Below are 18,696 nucleotides of genomic sequence, written 5' to 3'. Positions count from 1 at the left end.
GCAGCATCGATATTGAAATCGATATCGCGTGCTAATATCGATATTTTATCGATATTTTTCTTTATGCACTAAGCTCGCTTTTTACGCGGATTCCGGAATTTACGCGGTTTTTTTACGTGGCACGTAAGCCCCGCGTAAAAAGCGACTTTAGTGTATATTTTTTGTTTGGCTTTCAGCATCGGCCTTGTTTCCTGAAGCTGCCGTGAAAGACAGTGGCGCTAATCTCATTTATGTTTTTGAAGGTTTGTTCACACAGCAGTGTTGCACAGAGTTATGCGCTTGAATCAATTTAATTATTTAAAAAAAAGCTTAGCTTAGCTTTGTAAATGTTTTAAAGTGGCGCTGATATGCTATCTCATTTACACGTACGTTGAAATGTTATTCCTTAAATCATCGCGCGATGTCAGCTGCCTGCAAGAAACACCGCCGTTCGCATGCGGCAAGAATAAACGTTGTGTACATTCTGAAATAATGCAACGCATTTTTGTTTGTTTCATCAAGCAAAGCACTCGACGTTTCGTGCAATAAATACATCACCCGAAAACAATACAAAAGCACACTGCCACTGATCACCGATACTGTATGCACGTATGAACACTGCTTTTTTCGTGTTTCGATGAATCAGCTGTGAAATTACATGTAAAACTGATCCAGTGATCCAGCTAATGCTGGCTTCACTCATGTTGAACGTAAACGTCAGTGATGCCACCGGGTTGGCTTTCTGTTAGGCCTGAAACAAGCTGAACGCCAACGTGAGCGATCGGGCGAGATTCTTGCCGAAGGTCAATAAACAGCCGTGAGTAGAGTTGTTCATTAACCTACGGCAAGAATCTCACCCGATCGGTCGCGTTGGCGTTCAGCATGTTTCATGCCTTAGTATTGAATATTCCGGTGAAGTGTTTGCTATTTCATCGCTTTACGCAAGGTGCATTTTCCAATCAGATTAAACCGACGATTCGTGAGCCGCGTCTCCTAATCGTCACTGATCCATTGACTAATCACCAGCCAGTTACTGAAGCATCCTACCTGAACATTCATGTTATCGCTTATGTAACACCGATTCTTTACTGAAATTCATCGATTCTGCCATCCCAATGCAACACCAAGGCATCGCATTTGATCGGTTTAATGTGGTGGTTATTGCCCCGAGAAGTTCCACACCCAAATTTCTGGAAATTCGCTCTAAGCATGCTGTCAATAAAAATGGAGATATGGCAACCATATTTCTGTCGAACTGCTCACATTTTCCATCTATCACTTATTGATTCTAGTACCAACAATTCTGGTACCTATACTTTTTAGTTGATTTGCCCTAAAATAGCTGAAATAGAGTAAACGTCCTTTTTTTTGTAGTGGAACTAGGCTACTGCGTCCATTATTTAGAACTATTACAGTATATCCCCATTACTATACGTACCATGTAGAAAACCAGACACCCACTATTGATCGAGTGAATGGCCGGTTACCTCGGCGCGCTCCCAGTCAGGTAGAATGTGCTTAATAAAGCCAACTACTTTACCAGGATTGGCAGACCAGATCTCACCCGGTTGCAAGCAGCCCTTGCTAAGAAATTTGATTCTGCTCATGTATAATGCACCGCAGCTGCATAGTAGATGTTCCGAGGTTTCGCTTTCCATATTACAGAACTCGAACAATGTTCTTTAAATGATACTTACTCGGGCAGTGCCCAGTTATTAGTCCTGTGTAGGTAGAAAGAGCCCACTTGTTGAGCTCTAGGAGCTTTTTAGTAATTTTTCCGTTTGGCGTAATTACCCTTTTCGACTGGTGACACCCTCTGACAGCCCTCCAGTTGGCTGTCACCCGTTGCTCTTCCCAGTATTTAAGTTCCATTTTTATAGTGCAATTTGAGATACCGCAAAAGGGTTCCGGACCAACTAATTGCGAGTTGGAGCCCTGTTTGGCCAGTTCGTCTGCTTTTTCATTGCCGTCTATACCGCTGTGCCCGGGAACCCAGTACAAATTGACAGAGTTCATACGACACAGCCTCCGCAGTGAGAGAACGCACTCCCACACTTTTTTTGACGTACACTTGTGAGCACAAAGAGCCTTTAGTGCCGCTTGACTATCAGAGAAAATGAGAATATTCGCATGTTTGTAGTTTCTCTACAGACAACCGTTGATTCGATTATAGCGTAAATCTCCGCATGGAATACAGTAGGCCAGTTGCCCATTGCCACTGATATCTGTACACCAGGACCGAAGATTCCCACTCCAGTTTTCGAACCGATTTTTGAGCCGTCCGTGAAGAATATCGTTGACCCCTGACGGACCATATTAACTCCGCACTCCCAGTCGGAGCGCGATATTTCACGCACCTTGTAGGGAATGTCGTAGTTGTCCAAAGGTTTCATCCAGTCTCCGCACATACTCAACAAAGGCCCTCTTTTGAAGTGTTGCAAAATACTCAGATGACCAACCAGATCACCAGGTAAGATCTCTTTAAGACGTTTGAGCCGCAAGGCGCTCCTTTCCGCTTCTAACTGCACAAATTCATGCAGAGGCAGCAGGTGAAGAATTGCATCCAGCGCTTTCGATGGAGTGCTGCGCATTGCTCCAGTTATGGCAATACAGGCCAGTCTCTGAAGCTTTGCTAGCTTTGTTCTTGCAGTAGCCTCTTTTGTTTTAGCCCCCCACACTAAAGAAGCGTATGTTATTTTCGGTAGAATGATGGATGTGTAGATCCATCTGACCATTTTTGGTCTTAGGCCCCATTTCCTACCAACCGTTTTTGAACTTAACCAGAACGCACTGACCGCTTTGCTTACTGCAATGTCGAGATGGGCGTTCCAGTCAAGTTTTGCATCAAGAGTTAATCCTAAAAATTTAACCCTTTCGCTAAACTGGATAGAACTTTCCTCAAGCTTAAGAGGCATTAGGTTAAGTTTGCTCTTTTTAGTGAAAGGTACTATTGTTACTTTTGCCGGGTTGATGTTCAGACCCTCTTTTTTACACCAGAGATAAGTTACGTTTAAAGCAAGTTGCATTCTTTCCGAGACAACATTGTTAAACTTTCCTCTTACCATAATGACAATGTCGCCTGCGAAGCCTTCACCTTCAAAACCTTTATCTTCTAAGCTGCAGAGGAGGTCATCCACAACTAGAGACCACAGGAGTGGTGAAAGTACTCCACCTTGAGGGCATCCTTTCGTGGCTCTTACAGTTATAGATGTTCCCCCCAGCTCCGAAGAGATTATTCTTTGTGCAAGCATGGTATGAATCCAGTTGACTATGCACGTGTGAAACATCCTCTTCTTCATCGCTTTTGCCATGGAAGAGTAGGTCGTGTTATCGGAAGCACCTTCAATATCCAGGAAAGAGCATAATGCTATTTCTTTTGCTGAAAGAGATTTTTCAATTTTTGTTACCAGCGTGTGGAGCGCTGTAACTGTAGAGGTACCTGTTTGATATGCAAATTGAAATTTAGATAAAGGGTATCCAAGCATGTTTGTTGCATATAGATATTCCTTTAGTACTTTTCCCATTATCTTCAGCAGGATCGAAGACAAGCTTATGGGTCTAAAATATTTGGGGTTATTTCTATCTTTATTTCCCGTTTTTGGTATAAAGATAACCCGTACTGCCCTCCATTTCGATGGAATGTAGTTAAATCTTAAACTGGCCTTAAAAATCTTGGTTAGTAACGGTATCAGAGTTGCCTCACCTTTTTGAAGTAACGCTGGAAACACTCCGTCAACACCTGCAGATTTTAAAGGCTGGAAAGATCTAACAGCATTTTCGACACTGGTCGACGAGAAAATTTCGTCAAGTAAGTTAAGAAGTTGAGACATTTTCTCTTTCAGATTCCGACAGAGTGAGCATTTTGAATTTAATTTTGATGCCATGATGAATTTATGATTGGTAGGCAAAATTTCGACGGCAGCACTCCCCTGATGGCAACCGAGAATATCGGACAGCAATATCGAGTCCCGAAATCGAAATATCGATAATATCAAATGCGCCAATATCGTTCAAAAATATCGATATCGAGAAAGGCAAATATCGATAATATCAAATATCGATAAAATATCAGCAACCCTAGCCGTAACCTTTCGTTCGTCACCGGGAGGCACATACTAGCAATACTCAGAGGGAGAGATATGCGAAGAGAGTGTTGTGAGCCAAACGAACATGTCAAAATTCGAGCCAAACGAACAAGAAAGGTGACACATTGAATGGCATTGCAATAAGGTTAAAAAGAATATATTTTTAACACGTTTTTCATGTTTTATTGCTAAAACATGAATTGAGAATGCTCCAAAGTTGCTTCATCACAGTGATTTTAACTGATGGTTCACAAACCCTTTGTATGGTCTACAGAATAACTTTCATCAGTATATAAAATTAAACATAAACATAAAATTTAATACCTTCACGGTTTTTGTGATGCACTTTATTATTCCCCAGGACTTCCACCGACACCATCAGTTATACGAGTCGAATAAAAAAAGTTAGTGAACATTGCGCTTTGAGAAGAGATCTGGCACCTCTGAAATGTGAAACCTAGTTGCCAAATCAGCGGTTTTTTTCATCGCTTATCTCTCCCTCTGAGGATCTCTAGCACATACACATTGAACGTTTTATCTTTTTCGTTCTGTTTTGAACTAGCATTGGCCAAAATCTGCAAAAGTATCGATGCTCGAGTATCGATAATTTTCTTTTGGTCGTATCGATACCAGGTTGATATGGAACGCGGATCATCGATATCAGCTGTATCGATATTCTACCTGCTACTTAAAACAGGTCTATGGAAAGCGGCAATTTTTTTTATCTTCATTACGGTCAGTCAGAGATGGTAGATGTTTTTGAAAAGTTTGCAACTGCTCCGAAAACTGACAAAATCTCCTTGAAATTTGAAAAAAAAATCTGGCCGTGATTTGAAGAAAAAAAATGCGTTTGCGTGGGCAAAAGTCTGCAGAAATCTGCAAAGATTTTGAAAAAGTCTGCGCAAGTATAAAGAAACTTTGAAAAAAATCTACAGAAATCTGAGTTTTGCAGGCAAATCTGCACATTTGGTATCCCTGCGGTCAATAGACCTAATGGGAATTCACCCTGACGGAATTGAATCATCTCCTTCACACACATTGAACTGTCCGTAAGGGAGAATTACCAAAATGGTTGCTATCACCTTCACCCTTGAAGAAATTCCTATCCTATGCACTCATAGAGTAAACAAATTGAAGGTGGCAGCACCGTAACTCCGTCAGAGCGAATTATATGTCACATACAAATCAGTGCAATAGCATAAGCGCGTCTGCGGCCTGATTTGAAATTTCGGGCAGCACAAAAGCTCTGGCGTTTTATTCTGTGACGAGTTATCCGTTTTACAAATAAATGTCGCATTTTTGTCTTTAAACTGATCACTCTCATATTCAAACATAGCAAAAAGATTTTAGAACGGTTTTCTTAGTAATCTTTTCAAGTCAATTTAGTCATATTTTACGCGTTTTCATAAAAATTTGAGACGAAACCCCCGCATAAAAAGACTGCTGTATAATTATTGGAATATTAAGCCATTCCTCACAAAATGCTTGTCAGGTGAGTGACGCGGCAATTCCGGTTTTGCTCTGCGTAGACAGTATTGTCAGTTGCGAAACAAATTTTCTCGCAAGAGGCACGAAAACCATCTTAAAAGTGCGCGGGTATATGCAATCTGTTGGTGACTTTTACAAAAAGAGTTAAATTTCCGCGCAGCTTGTTTAAGACATTCAGGCTTGGTCGTATCCGTAAACTCTCCGATTTTATAGTTTCCCTTCAGTATCGAGAAAATATCGGGGCGAAAGTATCGATCCAGCTTAATATCAACGTCAGTTGCATCGATAAAAAATACCGATATTCAGGCCCCACGGTATCGATACCAAAGGTATCGATACGGTATCGGCCAATGCTATTTTGAACCGCCAGTGCGTCAGGTCGACTAGACTGAGGCCGCTCGCGCACGGCATTCGATGCAGCGATGCCAAATCTACGGAAATTTCCGTAGATCTACGGAAATGATCCCTTTCTACGGAAATACGGATCCGTAGGTAAAACCTACGGAATTGAATTTTTTACGGAATTGTACGATTTTTTTTTGCAGTGTTTTTCATCTGACAAACATCGAACACTTTTCTGAAGGGCCGCTAGAATTTGCTACTGCTGTCATTCGCGTTGACGGTGTTGATAGAGATTTCAAAGGCTGTTCGCACCAGAGTCAATTGTATATAGAGTCGCGCGAAGAGAAAATCTATCGTTTCGGCAACACAGTTTTTGTGCCGTTTGTTGCCAAGAACTATACAGTTCTGTTTTTCACCATGCATAAGCGAATATCATTTTTTGAAATTCTTCACAAGGTACACAGTTTTGTAAGATTACACCGGTGATGTTTTGTTAAATTTAAGTGAACCAGTGTACAGGTTTAATGTTGGATTAAAATGTGTAAGTAAAACTTCGGAAAAACACATATTCTTTATTACGCTCAATTACAACACTTTTTATCCACTCCTAACATTATCACCTTGTTTATTTACATTGCTCGATTGGTACCCTCGTTTGACACTGATTTGGTTCCTTTGGTTTCATCTTTGCGGGACTCTTAAACATAGACTCTGGTTCGCACCTACGCAAAGTCCCATATGTATCTCATATTGCACTGTTCGCACTTACGCGAAGTCTTATATGTACTTATCAAAACGTGCGTGATGAGCAAAATTATTTCTTTCCTTCTCTTCCCTATGCAAAAACGAAACAAAATCGGTTTATTCCGGTAGAAAGAGATTTTGAAGGCTGTTCGTTCCTACATAAACTCTCATTTGTAATTGTCAAAATGTGCGTGATTACAAAAGCATGCTTCTATCTTTTTCTCACGCAAAAACCAACCAAATATTAGCAACACCGTCAACGCGAATATCAGCAACGCCGTAAACGTGAATTGTTTTTCATTACCGAGTTTATTTTTCATTGCCGCTAAAATTATCGGGTTGAAAAAAAGCTATTGTTATTGGTTAAAAAAGTGTTCAGTGTCAAAAATTTATTTACTTTTCGATGTCCGAAAAGAGAATGAATAAAATTATGAAAAATTTTTTGGAGAGAGGCTTGCGAGAACCCTGCGCTAGCGATTCGAAAGGTGAGAATCATTTTTATAACCTACTTTTAAAAAATGGAATTCCGTAACTTGATCAACTTCTGAGGTTTATAATAATCATTTTAAATCGATATAAATTAAAACAACAAGCAGTGATACGTGAGATTTCAGGACCTTCTGTGCCCTTTTGATGTACTTTCGAGGCGGCTAGGGACATCAAAATTCACAGGAACAGCTAAAGAGCTACCATCTTTAACCTTTGTTCACAGTTTGAGCTCTAGAGCAAAATCTGTTTTTATAATCAAATTAGATTACAAAAACCGCTTCAGAATACCTACTATCAGCATAAAACTAAATATCGGCAGTCAGCGATTCATCAAAATCAGGAAAAACGTCATCAACGGTTTTACTTGGAAAATGTGAAGCAGTGAAGCAGAACGGAGCCATGTGAGAATATTTGCGAGTAAAAGTTATGGTTCTATGTAAAAAATTAACAACCGGTTCATGCCACACCGTGTGCCTTGCTCAAATAAATGGTATTTCAAATAGTTCAGTAATATAATCTATCATTTGATAGTAAATTAAATTCAGATAGTCTTAGCTACCAACTAGATAACACAATAAAGAAAACGGTGGTTTGTTTTCGAAAGACATAAAATATTCAAACAAACCATAACACTTGTAAACATAGGTTTTACCCTGGAGCTCAAACTGGAAAAAAAAGGAAATATTATAGCTTCTCAACCACTCTCGTGAATGATGGTGTCCCTAGCAAAGAAAACGTTTTCAGAAACTCAAATGAGTTTTCTCATAAGCAAACGTAGAAGAGACGAACTCGAAGAGGAATCACTATACAGGCCAAAATGCCATAAAATTTCAGAGCGACTTGCTTGAGTTCTGGGGCAACTTTTTTAAACTTCGGTCGACCAGTGTTATTATTTTAAATTCTATCAAACTGGATGTGTTTCATGGAAAAAAAAATTTTTTTTTGGTTAAGATTCAAGTTAGCAAAAGCGAAGCTAAACTATTCAAATTACTACTGGTGGGATTTTCAGTAGGATCCAGTTTATTTCTGACCTTTTATAGTTTTGTGATTTGGGTGTGAGAAGCTATGATAGTCGTAAACTAAATCAGTTAAAAATAAATTTGAATAGTCAGAATTTTTTTTTTGAAAGATCAGGGAAATTCAGAAAATATCATATATAATGAAATATCATGAAAATATAATATATTTTTGGAAATTGAGTCCGAATTTGAATTCGTCAACAACGAGGTAGGTAGACGAATTCGTCAACTTACCTCGAGCTCATCGCTGTCAATTGTCACTGTGCTGCCTAAGCGGGCCCTGTCGTGCTCGGTTTCGTCAGCCAGCATGTACTTTTTTTCTGTGTGGACTCATCACTGCGATTAGAGCTTAGATCTATTGTGATATTGCCCAGTTGTTTTCTGTACTTCATATTATTGCAGTATCATCATTGAAGTAAGTGATACGCTTATCATTCATATTCGTGCCATTCCGTTTCAAGCTTACTGCTCTACTATTATACCGAACCTCTGTCCACCCTAAAAAAGTCGCCTATTTACAATTCCCTGTAGACTTTCATACGTTACTCACACCAGTTTTATAATGCAGTTATACCTCGATACAAGGCAACTTTATTTTTATTTTCGTTACGTTATATCTATTTATTTATTTTTAAACCTTTCTTATGCCCAATTTATTTTTCAATTTATACAAAAGGTTGCTCAAAGATGCGTGAAAACCGATGGGAAATATCAGTATTTTTAAACCATTCTTATGCCCATTTAGGGCAATTTTCAACAAGCATAATTTTTTTTTTATTGATGCAAGATTGTTGGTGGTTACTCACAGATGCGCGTAAACCTATTTCCCATCACCTATCAGTAGTTTTGAACAATTCTTATGCCCATTCAGAGAAAATTTCAACAAGCTAAACAATTTTTTTTTTAATTAATGAAAGACTGTGAATTGTTACTGAAGGATGCGTGGAAACCTATTTCCCATCACCTATTGGCATTTTTAAACCTTTCTTATGCTCATTTTGAACAATTTCAAAACTTACTACAAACATTTTTTTAAGCAATTTATAGCCCAAAAACAGTTGCTGTATCATTTATTTTCAATTTCAATATATTTTAAAAGCAACGTTATATCGAGGTAAAAGTTACGTTATATAGAGTTACGCTACATCGAGGTTCCTTTATATCGAGGTTGCCTTATATCGAGGTATGAATGTAATAGGGACTTATTTTTGTTAGAAGGAGAGTCAACAGGGGTACTGTAGAATTCAGATTGAAGGAAGGGTACGTGGTGCGGAGCCTGAGAATAAACCCATGCTAAAATTAAACTCTTTTAGCTGATATATAAAAATCAGGAAGCCGTGAATAGCTGAACAACCCAATTGTATTGTCTGTTTCTTTCAAAACAATATGCGCCAAATTAGTCGCAGAAATCGTCGTCATGGAGTTTGTATGGCAACGATTTCTGCGACGAATTTGGCGCGTTTCGTTTAAAATCGATGAATAGATAGTGCGTAGAGACTTTGTTCTCACGGCCCTTTTGGAGGATCTGCGCGAAGTGAAGATCTGATTGCTATCTTCCCAAGAATCCATTTACTAAGGACGACAGACGTTAGAAGATAACTTGGGAACAGTCAGGCGATGCAGGCACTAGGGATTTTGCTGTCCCCTCTTCTGTATATATCGCTCCACGTCTTGACGAATAGCTCGACGCAACATTATTACCCGCCCAACGTTGTTCTCGTCCAACACTTTCCTACACTCATTCCGTCGGTTTCGTACCACATGCCCCAGGACGTTCTTCGCTACGCTGTTAATGACTGTTTTCACGGCACTCTAACAGTCCTCGAGAGGGGTTTCAATCAACTCGGCCTCCTCCGGCAGCGATGCTTCAAGGTAATGCACGTAGTTTTCAGCGACCTGGTAGATACTGGTATGACCATCCAAAACATACGTACCATAGAATCTTTCTAGCGCACCTCTGGTAGCTTCCAATTGCATCAATGAAATTGAGTGATCGACAGTTTCATGTTCCGAGTTTCAAATCGTTAGTCCGTTTTCGTGGCCTGGGTCTATGTCGATTATTCGGTTCGAATTATTTTGTTCTTCGTTTGTTACTTACCTTACCAATCAGACGAGAGCCGTGGTGGCTCGTGCTGTATCAAGAATTTGTCGCCATGTTGCCCGGTTTTGGGCTGTGTTTCGCCAGTTTCCCAGGCGTCTCATCACCCGCAAGTCTCCTTCAATCTGGTCGAGCCATCGTGTACGCTGCTCCCCTCTATTTCTGGTGCCGGTAGGGTTGCTGAAGAGAAATGATTTCGCAGGGTTGTCACCCGGCATCCTTACGACGTGACCGGCTCACCGCAACCTATTGACTTTCGCCAGGTGTGCAATGGGATTTGGAGAGAATCAGCGCGTGCAGTTCATGGTTCATGCGCCGTCGCCATTCTCCGTCGTTCGTCTGTACTCCACCGTTGATAGTCCGCAGCACCTTCCGTTTGAAAACTTCAAGAGCGTTAAGGTCCCCCGCGAGAAGCGTTGTTGTCTCGATCCCGTAGAGGACTAACGGTCTTATCAGGGTTTTGTACAGCGTCAACTTCGTGCGTCGTCGCACTCGATTCGATCGAAGTGTCTTCCGAAGTGAAAAGTAGGCACGATTTCCTGCCTGGATGCGTTTCTGGATCTCTTTGCTGGTGTTATTGTCGGCGGTCACCAGTGACCCCAAATACACGAACTCATCGACCACCTCAAGCTCATCACTGTCTACAGAGACTTGAGTTCGGAGGCTGATGTTGTTTTCCTTGGAGCCTCTCGCGCGCATGTATTTTGTTTTCGACGCATTTATCCGCAGTCCGATCCGTCCAGCTTCGGCTTTCAGTCGGGTGTGAGTTTCCCCCGCCGTCGCAAAGTTACGTGATATGATGTCAAAGTCATCCGCGAAGCCCAGAAGCTGAACGGACCTTGTGAAAATCGTGCCCTTCGTGTCAATTCCCGCCCTCCGGATCACACTCTCAAGGGCGATGATAAACAACAAACAGGAAAGTCCATCACCTTGTCTCAACCCTCTGTGCGATTCAAAGGGACTCGAGAGTATCTCCGAAACACGCACGTAGCACATCACTTGCGCCATTGTGGCTCTGATCAATCGAGTCAGTTTATCCAGAAGTCCGTTGTCGTGCATGATATGCCATAGCTGTTCTCGATCGACTGTATCATAGGCCGCCGTGAAGTCAATGAAGATTTGATGTGTGGGCACGTTGTACTCGCGACATTTCTGTAAGATCTGTCAGATTGAGAAGATGGTCCGTGGTGGCACGGGCTCCCATGAAACCCGCTCGGTACTGACCCACGAACCTCCTGGTTAAAGGTGATAGACGACGACGGAACAGGATCTGTGAAAGTATTTTGTAGGCGGCACTGATAAGCGAGATATCGCGGTAGTTGCGCCATTCCAGCTTGTCGCCCTTCTTGTAGATGGGACAGACGACTTCCTCCATCCACTCGTCTGGCAGTTTTCCCTCCTCCCAAATCCTGGAAATGACCCAGTGCAGCGCTCTAGCCACCGCCTCTCTTCCATGTTTTAAGTGCTCGCTCGGTAGTCCGTCTTTGTTGTTTTCCAGCTTCCCGATCTCACAGAGAACTTCACGAATATCGGGGGCTGGTCATCCGCTGCTGGTGCTCCTAGGTCAGTTCCTGCTCCGCTTCTGTTTACTATTTCGCCATTCAGGTGTCCATCGAAGTACTCCTTCCACCTGTCAACCACCTCGCTGCCATTCGTGAGAAGGTTCCCATCCGCGTCGTTGCACATATCGCTTGTGGCATACAGCCTCTGCGGGACTGGTTTACCTTCTCATAAAACTTCACTGGCACAGTACAGCTGCGCTAGCTCCTCATGTTCACGATCCTCTTGCTGGTGCTTCTTTCGTCGGAGAATCGTGGTCATGTCATTCCGTGCCCGTTTGTCATTGGCCTTGTTCTCTCTCGTTGACCTGCCCAGGTATATCGCCCAGGTCCGGTTCTTCTCATTCACCGCTGCCTCGCACTCCCTGTCCCTGTCATACCTGTCGTTTCTGCCACTCGGTGCTTTCACTCCTGGTGTCGCCGTTGCGGTCTCCCCGATAGCTGTGCGAATGCTGCACCAGCCGTCTTCGAGAGGCAATGCGCCCAGATACTCCGCTGTGGGGAAGACCGCTCCAAGCTGTTGCGCGTATTCCTCCGCAGCCTGGGAGTTCCGGAGCTGCTTAATGTTGAAGCGGAGTTCGGCTATGTCGCCCGTGGTATACGGTCGACAGTTTTGAGCGCAATGATACCGCAACTAGGTAGTGGTTCGAGCCAATATCCGCACCGCGATAGGTACGTACGTTTGTAATGTCAGAGAAGAATCGGCCGTCGATGAGAACATGGTCAATTTGATTTGCTCAACGTTGGTCAGGTGATCCCCAGGTGGTTTTGTGGATGTCCTTACGGGGAAAGAAGGTACTTCGGACTGATAGTCCACGGGAAGCTACGAAGTTGACGCATCACTGGCCGTTGTCGTTCGTCACGGTGTGCAGGCTGTGCGGGCCGTTCACCGGCTTGTATATTTCTTCCCTACCGATCTGTGCGTTCATGTCCCCGATGACGATCTTGATGTCTACGCGAGCAGCTATCGTAGAGTTTCACCAGCTGTGCGTAGAACTCTTCTTTCTCTAAATCGGGTCTTCCTTCGTGAGGGCAGTGCACAGGGTAGTGTAGTTGTAGAAACAGAACAACCTGTTGCTGATCGCCTGCCACTTGATCACACGGCTCTGCATCCTGCTCAGCACTATGAAGCCGGTACTCAGCTCATTGGTTGTGCCCTCGCTCTGGTAGGACTGTACCCTGTGACCACAAATCCTCCATACCTTCTCTCCTTTCCGGCAACGCTCCTGGAGCGCAACGATGTCGAAGTGGCGGGAATCCGGTTTCTACCCGGGGCGTTCAGTGATTTACATTTCCATGTACCGAGCTTCCAATCGTCGTCCTTATTTCGTCGCCTAGGTCGTTGCCAATTGTTCCGGTCCGTATTCAATTCTTGATTGTTCGTAGTATTTTGATGTTTCGGCATGCTGCCTCACTAGGGCTGCGGATGCCTAGTCTGCGACGGGGCTGCCGTCTCGGGTGTAGCTGGCGAGACGCCGCATTTCATAATTCAGCCGTCCGCTCCGGATCAGACGCTGTTTGAGCCGCCCCTTACATGGGGAACAGAAGCTCGGACAAGCTGCCCTCCTAAGAGAGCAGCTCTCCCTTTCCTGTCAGCATACGACCAAGTTTCCACCGGTTCACCGATCTTCCTTTGGTTGCTCGTATCCCAGTCGGTACCACGCGGAGATAGGGATAGGAGTTGCAGGGCATTATGCTTTGGACCACACTGGGGTCTATTTTATGCCAACTAGTACGGGTGTATTGCTGGTGCGCACTGCCCAGCCGTTTCGTTTGTTGCTAAGTTGTTTTTCCTGGTGCAGGCTCGCAAGGCCAGCAACCAACCCCACTGTCTCAAAGAAGGACAAACGTGCTACCACTGTTCTAAGTCCCGAATACGTTTTGGCTTTGGTTTCTAGAGTCCTGGGTGCACTAACAAGACGGTAGTTCAGCCGCTCCTAACATGAAGAACAGACGCTGTTTCTAGCCACCCCATACATGGAGGTCAGACGCTCAAATCAGCTCTCAAAAAAGCCCCCTTTACTGTCAGCATACGACTAGAGATCCCCCCCCCCCAGGGAGGTACGGATAGGAGGCTAAAGGGTCACCAGTGATACTTCACATGGATTTATTTTATACCTGTAGATACGAGATATGGTGCGCCTTCTCCAGCCATTTACAAACCAAGCTCGTTACTTATTGATTTTAATAGTAAGTTGTGTTCTATTGAATCTGTTTCTTTGTTTTATTTTGTCTGGAACAAAGCGAGCGACCCGGAACATCAAATCCAAACAGAAGACTACAACAACAACACAATAGCTATGGAAATAGACAGCAATGAGGAACTTGCAATTAGTGAAAATGAGGCAAGAATAAGTTTAACCGTAAAAAAGAAAAAATGTAAGTCAGTTACTGGTTCTCTTTGTAAATATATTTAGAATTTTGTATATGTGTATAATCTATATAATGTATGTACAATCAGTTTTTTTACGCAGGGGATACATACCTCGTAATAAACCGCGTTCATTCGAAAATTCACCTGAAATAAACCACCAAGAAAAACTTTAGAAAAAACCGAAACGTTCTACGACCAGTATTAAAAATTTTCCTCTTTGACGGTCATTTCAGATCTTTCGGAGGGCGGAGCGCCTAAGTCTTGACTAAGTCTTCCACTCAATAAACACTTAGACGTTTTTGGTTCCGAACCCGCATAATTCGAAAACTCGCGAAAAAAATTTGAACTAGCGCGTTATCGCGAAAAAAAACGCGGTAATTCAAAAATCCGCTTAAAGAAAAATCGCGTTAATTAAAAAAACCACGTTATTTTAGAAATTCGCGTAAACTAAACCTTCTAAACAATTCGCGTAAAAAAACTGACTGTATTCCTCTAAAAGTCTCGGATAACTCCGAATTTTTAGTATTGCATGTGTAGCGATGCATTTTAATTAAATATTTTAACTTATCGAATAGCTGCTAAACGCTACGTTCAACAATACAAAGAAATCTGGGAAAAAGAGCTACCGTGGCTTGAACAGCGAGGAGAATCTGCATACTGTAAGGTTTGTGAATCTTCCTTGAAATTTGAAAACGGAGGGATAAAGGATTTACGAACACATCAAAGACAGGAAACTCACAAAAAGGCTGCATCAGCAATTTTAAACCGAAGCAATGATTTGAAGAAAATGCTACCATCAAAACTAGCAACTGTAGATGCGTGCATTCGATTATGCTTGTACGCAGTACACAAAAATATTTCGTTCAGAGCTATGGACGAACTCATACCGACATTAAAAGCATCCTTTCCTGATTCAAAAATTCCTAATTCAGTGAGAATGTGCCGCACGAAAGCGGCAAGAATTATCATCGCAGTGACTGGAGAAACGCAGAAAAATAGACTGATCCAGATCATGCAGCAAACTTACTTCAGTATAATCGTGGATGAATCCACCGATATTACATCTGAAAAAGTTCTGTGTGTCGTTGTGAGGTACTACGACGAGAATGTGGGTTACATTCGCGACGCGTTTTTTGATCTGATTGAACTCGATGCGAGTAACGCTTCTTCTATAAAAAAAGCAATTGTTAAAAGACTCGATCAGTTCAACATCCCATATAAAAAGTTTATGCTCGGAATAGGGAGCGACAACGCTGCTGTCATGGTCGGACAGAGACATTCAGTAACGAGTCTACTGCGGGACGATTGTCCGCATCTCGTCAGTGTGCCCTGTATATGCCACTCTCTCGCCTTATGCGCGTCTTACGCTAGCAAAAAGTTACCCGATCATCTGGAACAAATGCTAAAAGATATTTACAGCTATCTATCTGCTAGCCCGGTTAGATTGCAGCAATTTGATTTCAATCCAATCCGCGTGCCACGGATGCATGATGTGCGATTTTTGTCTAGAGGACAGGTTGTCAAGCACTTCACTATAGTTCAACCTTTTTCACTTGTTAATTCTATCATTTACAGGTTGTGAAGGCTGTTTTGTCTAGATATGAACCGTTGCAGATATACTTTGGACTTGCGTCAAACGTTGATAATTTATCGAACGCATCGAAAATTCATAAAACGCTCGCTGATACCGTTACCGAAATCTACCTGTTATTTTTAGATTTCATTTTGCCGTTCGTTGATAATATGAACAAACTTTGCAATCGGAAAAACCGGAAATCATTTCACTCCATGCAACTTTATCAAGAAAACTTAGACAGTTACTTAGCTACTTCATAAAAGATGATGTCACGCGATCTACAAACTTGACTGATATTAAATTTCACCCCCATGATTTCAAGCCGGTTCATGATGTGTACCTAGGAGTAAAGGTAGCTACCCAACTAGATGCCAGTAAAATTGAAAAAACACAATTGTTTGCTATACAAAATACGTGCACTGCGTTTTACCTAGAGTTAGCCTTGCAAATGTTTAAACGGTTCCAATTAGAGAATGAAATCTATAAAAGTATTCAAATGTTGGAACCCATCAACATTGTTGAGGGGAGAAGTTTGAGCGTTGGCCCCGTTTTACCACATTTCCCAACTGTAATACCAGGTAGCATGTGGCAGGATGTTGATAACGAATTTAATGAAATTAGGCACTTGAATTTCAAATGCTTAGGACTAACGCAATTAAATAACGCGGAGGATTTTTGGATTAAAATAACGAATTTCCGCGATAGAAATGATGCACTGAAGTATCCGTAATTGGCACGACTTATGAGAGCAATACTATCTTTACCACATTCATCGGCGGCAGCTGAAAGGATATTCTCCGCCCAAAATTTGAACAAAACCAAAACCAAAAACCGTTTGAAAAATGCTTCCCTAGTGGGAATTCTCCGAACAAAAGATTGGATAAAAACATTCGGAAATCCGAATACAGCGCAAATTCCGACGGAAATGCGATTTAAATTTAATAGTCAAATGTATTCTATCGCTGTTGAAGACAACGAATGTGAAACTGAAGATTACCATGATGTCCTAGAACTTCTCTAATAAATAGGTAAGTATTCTAAAAATTGTCACAATGTTTGAAAATTGTTTAAACAAAAACATTTCCTTTTTAGATTCAGTATCATCTGTTTATGTTTCCTAGCTGGTTCTCTAAGAGGAGAATAGTGTTGTAACTTGCTACAATCTGATCAATCTGATTGAAAAAAAAAGGTTTGTTAACCCATCGGAAGTTTATATTAACAACAATAACAGCCCACCATATTTGTAGATCAACATCACAGATGAGAAAACCATCCTTGAATTGAACTTTTTATTTTGGAATTGGGAAACAGACCCCCGCGATTTATTAGAAATCGTACGCATTGTATTTCAAAAAAAAAAGATGGAAAATATTCATAACATTTATCGTGAGCATATTGATTCTATCGAGAATCACAAAAAGTTCCCAGATTTAGTGGTAGGTTTTAATAGATTAAGTGTCTTGTATATATTATTTCTTGAATTTTTTTTTTATCTAGAAGAAAAGATTATTGGTTCAAAAATAACGTCAGTTGAGAAACAGGACCGAACTAATTAAAAACTGCTTACAATTTTGCGCGATGGATCGATGGACTTTGTCTATTGCTAGTCCCATCGATATACAAGAGCGTCGACATCATTGCACATCGGATTCTTCAGCTACAAATGTAAAATATTCAAAAAGGTTGGAGGAAGGTTGCTAAATTTTGGTAACAGTGCAAGTCGAATGGAAATGTTGGAAAAAACAAGGGGTTCATTCAGCGCCATCAGGCACTCCTACATACACGGCTCTTTGTGTCAGTAGTGATTTGAAGGTAATTGAATTTTCATGTGCCACAGTAATCTGTTTGTAAGCGATGAATTTTATAAGCTACAACAGCAACGAAAAGCAAAACAATGACAAAGCATTAAAATTTATAAAGTGAAACATTAAACAAGTATGCAAATCGGATTCTTCAGCTACAAATGGCAAAAAAGTGATAGCAGGCGGGAAAGTGACATTACCATATATCTCCAGAAATACGATTTATCAGTAACGGACTCGGAAAATCAATCTTGCTGGAGCAAGAAACTCGTTTTCGAATGCTTTTTTGAACCAATCATTATCTTCACACACCAGCTTAAGAGGTTGAGGCCCAATGAAAAATTTCTATCGTGTAAGAGAGGAATGCAATAAGTAGTTTATTCAGAATCTGATGATTGTTTTTTCATTCCAGTGATTTTCAGATTTCGAGCACGTTCAAGAATCATCTGTACTCGACTATACGTGCGGAACAGGATCCAACTGGTCGAATACTGCTTACAACTTTGTGCGACAAATCGAATCCGTTGAATGTGCCTATTGCTAGTCTCATTGATTTAACAATAGCGTTAACGTAATCTGGTAATAATTATGAAAATGAAACTTCGAATAAATTGTTATTCAAAACCCACAACATGCCAAAATAAAAAAAATCACAAGATGTCACTGCACCCAAAATCTTTCGTATAGGAAGTTTGCTAAATTTCGGTTACAATTTCCAGTCAAAAGATCAACAGGATCGACTCAGTATCGCGCTGGTTGAGCACCCTAACTTTTGTCAATTTCAGCAGAAATTATTGTTTGGTTTTTGCTTGTGAAAGAAAATATTTTCGCTCTCGTCATCAAGCACATTTTGACTATCCCATAATCCGTGTTAACCAGCTAGCTGGCATCTCTATCTTATTTGCTTTGCTCCGTTAGGAGCTAACATCACTGCGGATCCGCAATTTGCGGGCCCCATTGACAGATGCTATGTTATGCGTATGAAAAGTGGCGGTGATATGCTATCTCGTTTACACACACGCTGAGATGTTAGTCCTCGAAACATGGCGGGATGCCAGCTAGCTGGTGTTAACACAGTGTTACTAATATTTGTTTCTTTTTTGCATGCGGAAAGAAGGATGGAAACATTTTTGTTTTATCA

At 41.6% G+C, this 18,696-nt stretch overlaps 1 protein-coding gene across 8 annotated transcripts in view; it reads left to right on the top strand.

Moving 5' to 3' along the window:
• The window catches only part of LOC129719697 (uncharacterized), a 32,339-nt gene extending 14,131 nt beyond the window's left edge, over positions 1-18,208 (top strand). For 5 of the 8 annotated variants that reach the window (XM_055671106.1, XM_055671121.1, XM_055671114.1 and 2 more), the window contains exons 2-6: positions 14,048-14,182; positions 14,753-15,693; positions 15,753-16,781; positions 16,846-16,942; positions 17,001-17,189. In XM_055671106.1, the coding sequence (XP_055527081.1) occupies positions 14,048-14,182; positions 14,753-15,693; positions 15,753-16,013 (1,337 nt within the window). In that variant the 3' untranslated portion in view covers positions 16,014-16,781; positions 16,846-16,942; positions 17,001-17,189. The other 3 variants (XM_055671110.1, XM_055671100.1, XR_008727227.1) reach the window with 3 other exon arrangements.
• Positions 18,209-18,696: the final 488 nt, after the last annotated feature.

This window comes from Wyeomyia smithii, chromosome 1 (assembly GCF_029784165.1).
Source record: "Wyeomyia smithii strain HCP4-BCI-WySm-NY-G18 chromosome 1, ASM2978416v1, whole genome shotgun sequence".
Taxonomy (NCBI): domain Eukaryota; kingdom Metazoa; phylum Arthropoda; class Insecta; order Diptera; family Culicidae; genus Wyeomyia; species Wyeomyia smithii.
This window is presented reverse-complemented; position numbering and strand designations above follow the sequence as displayed.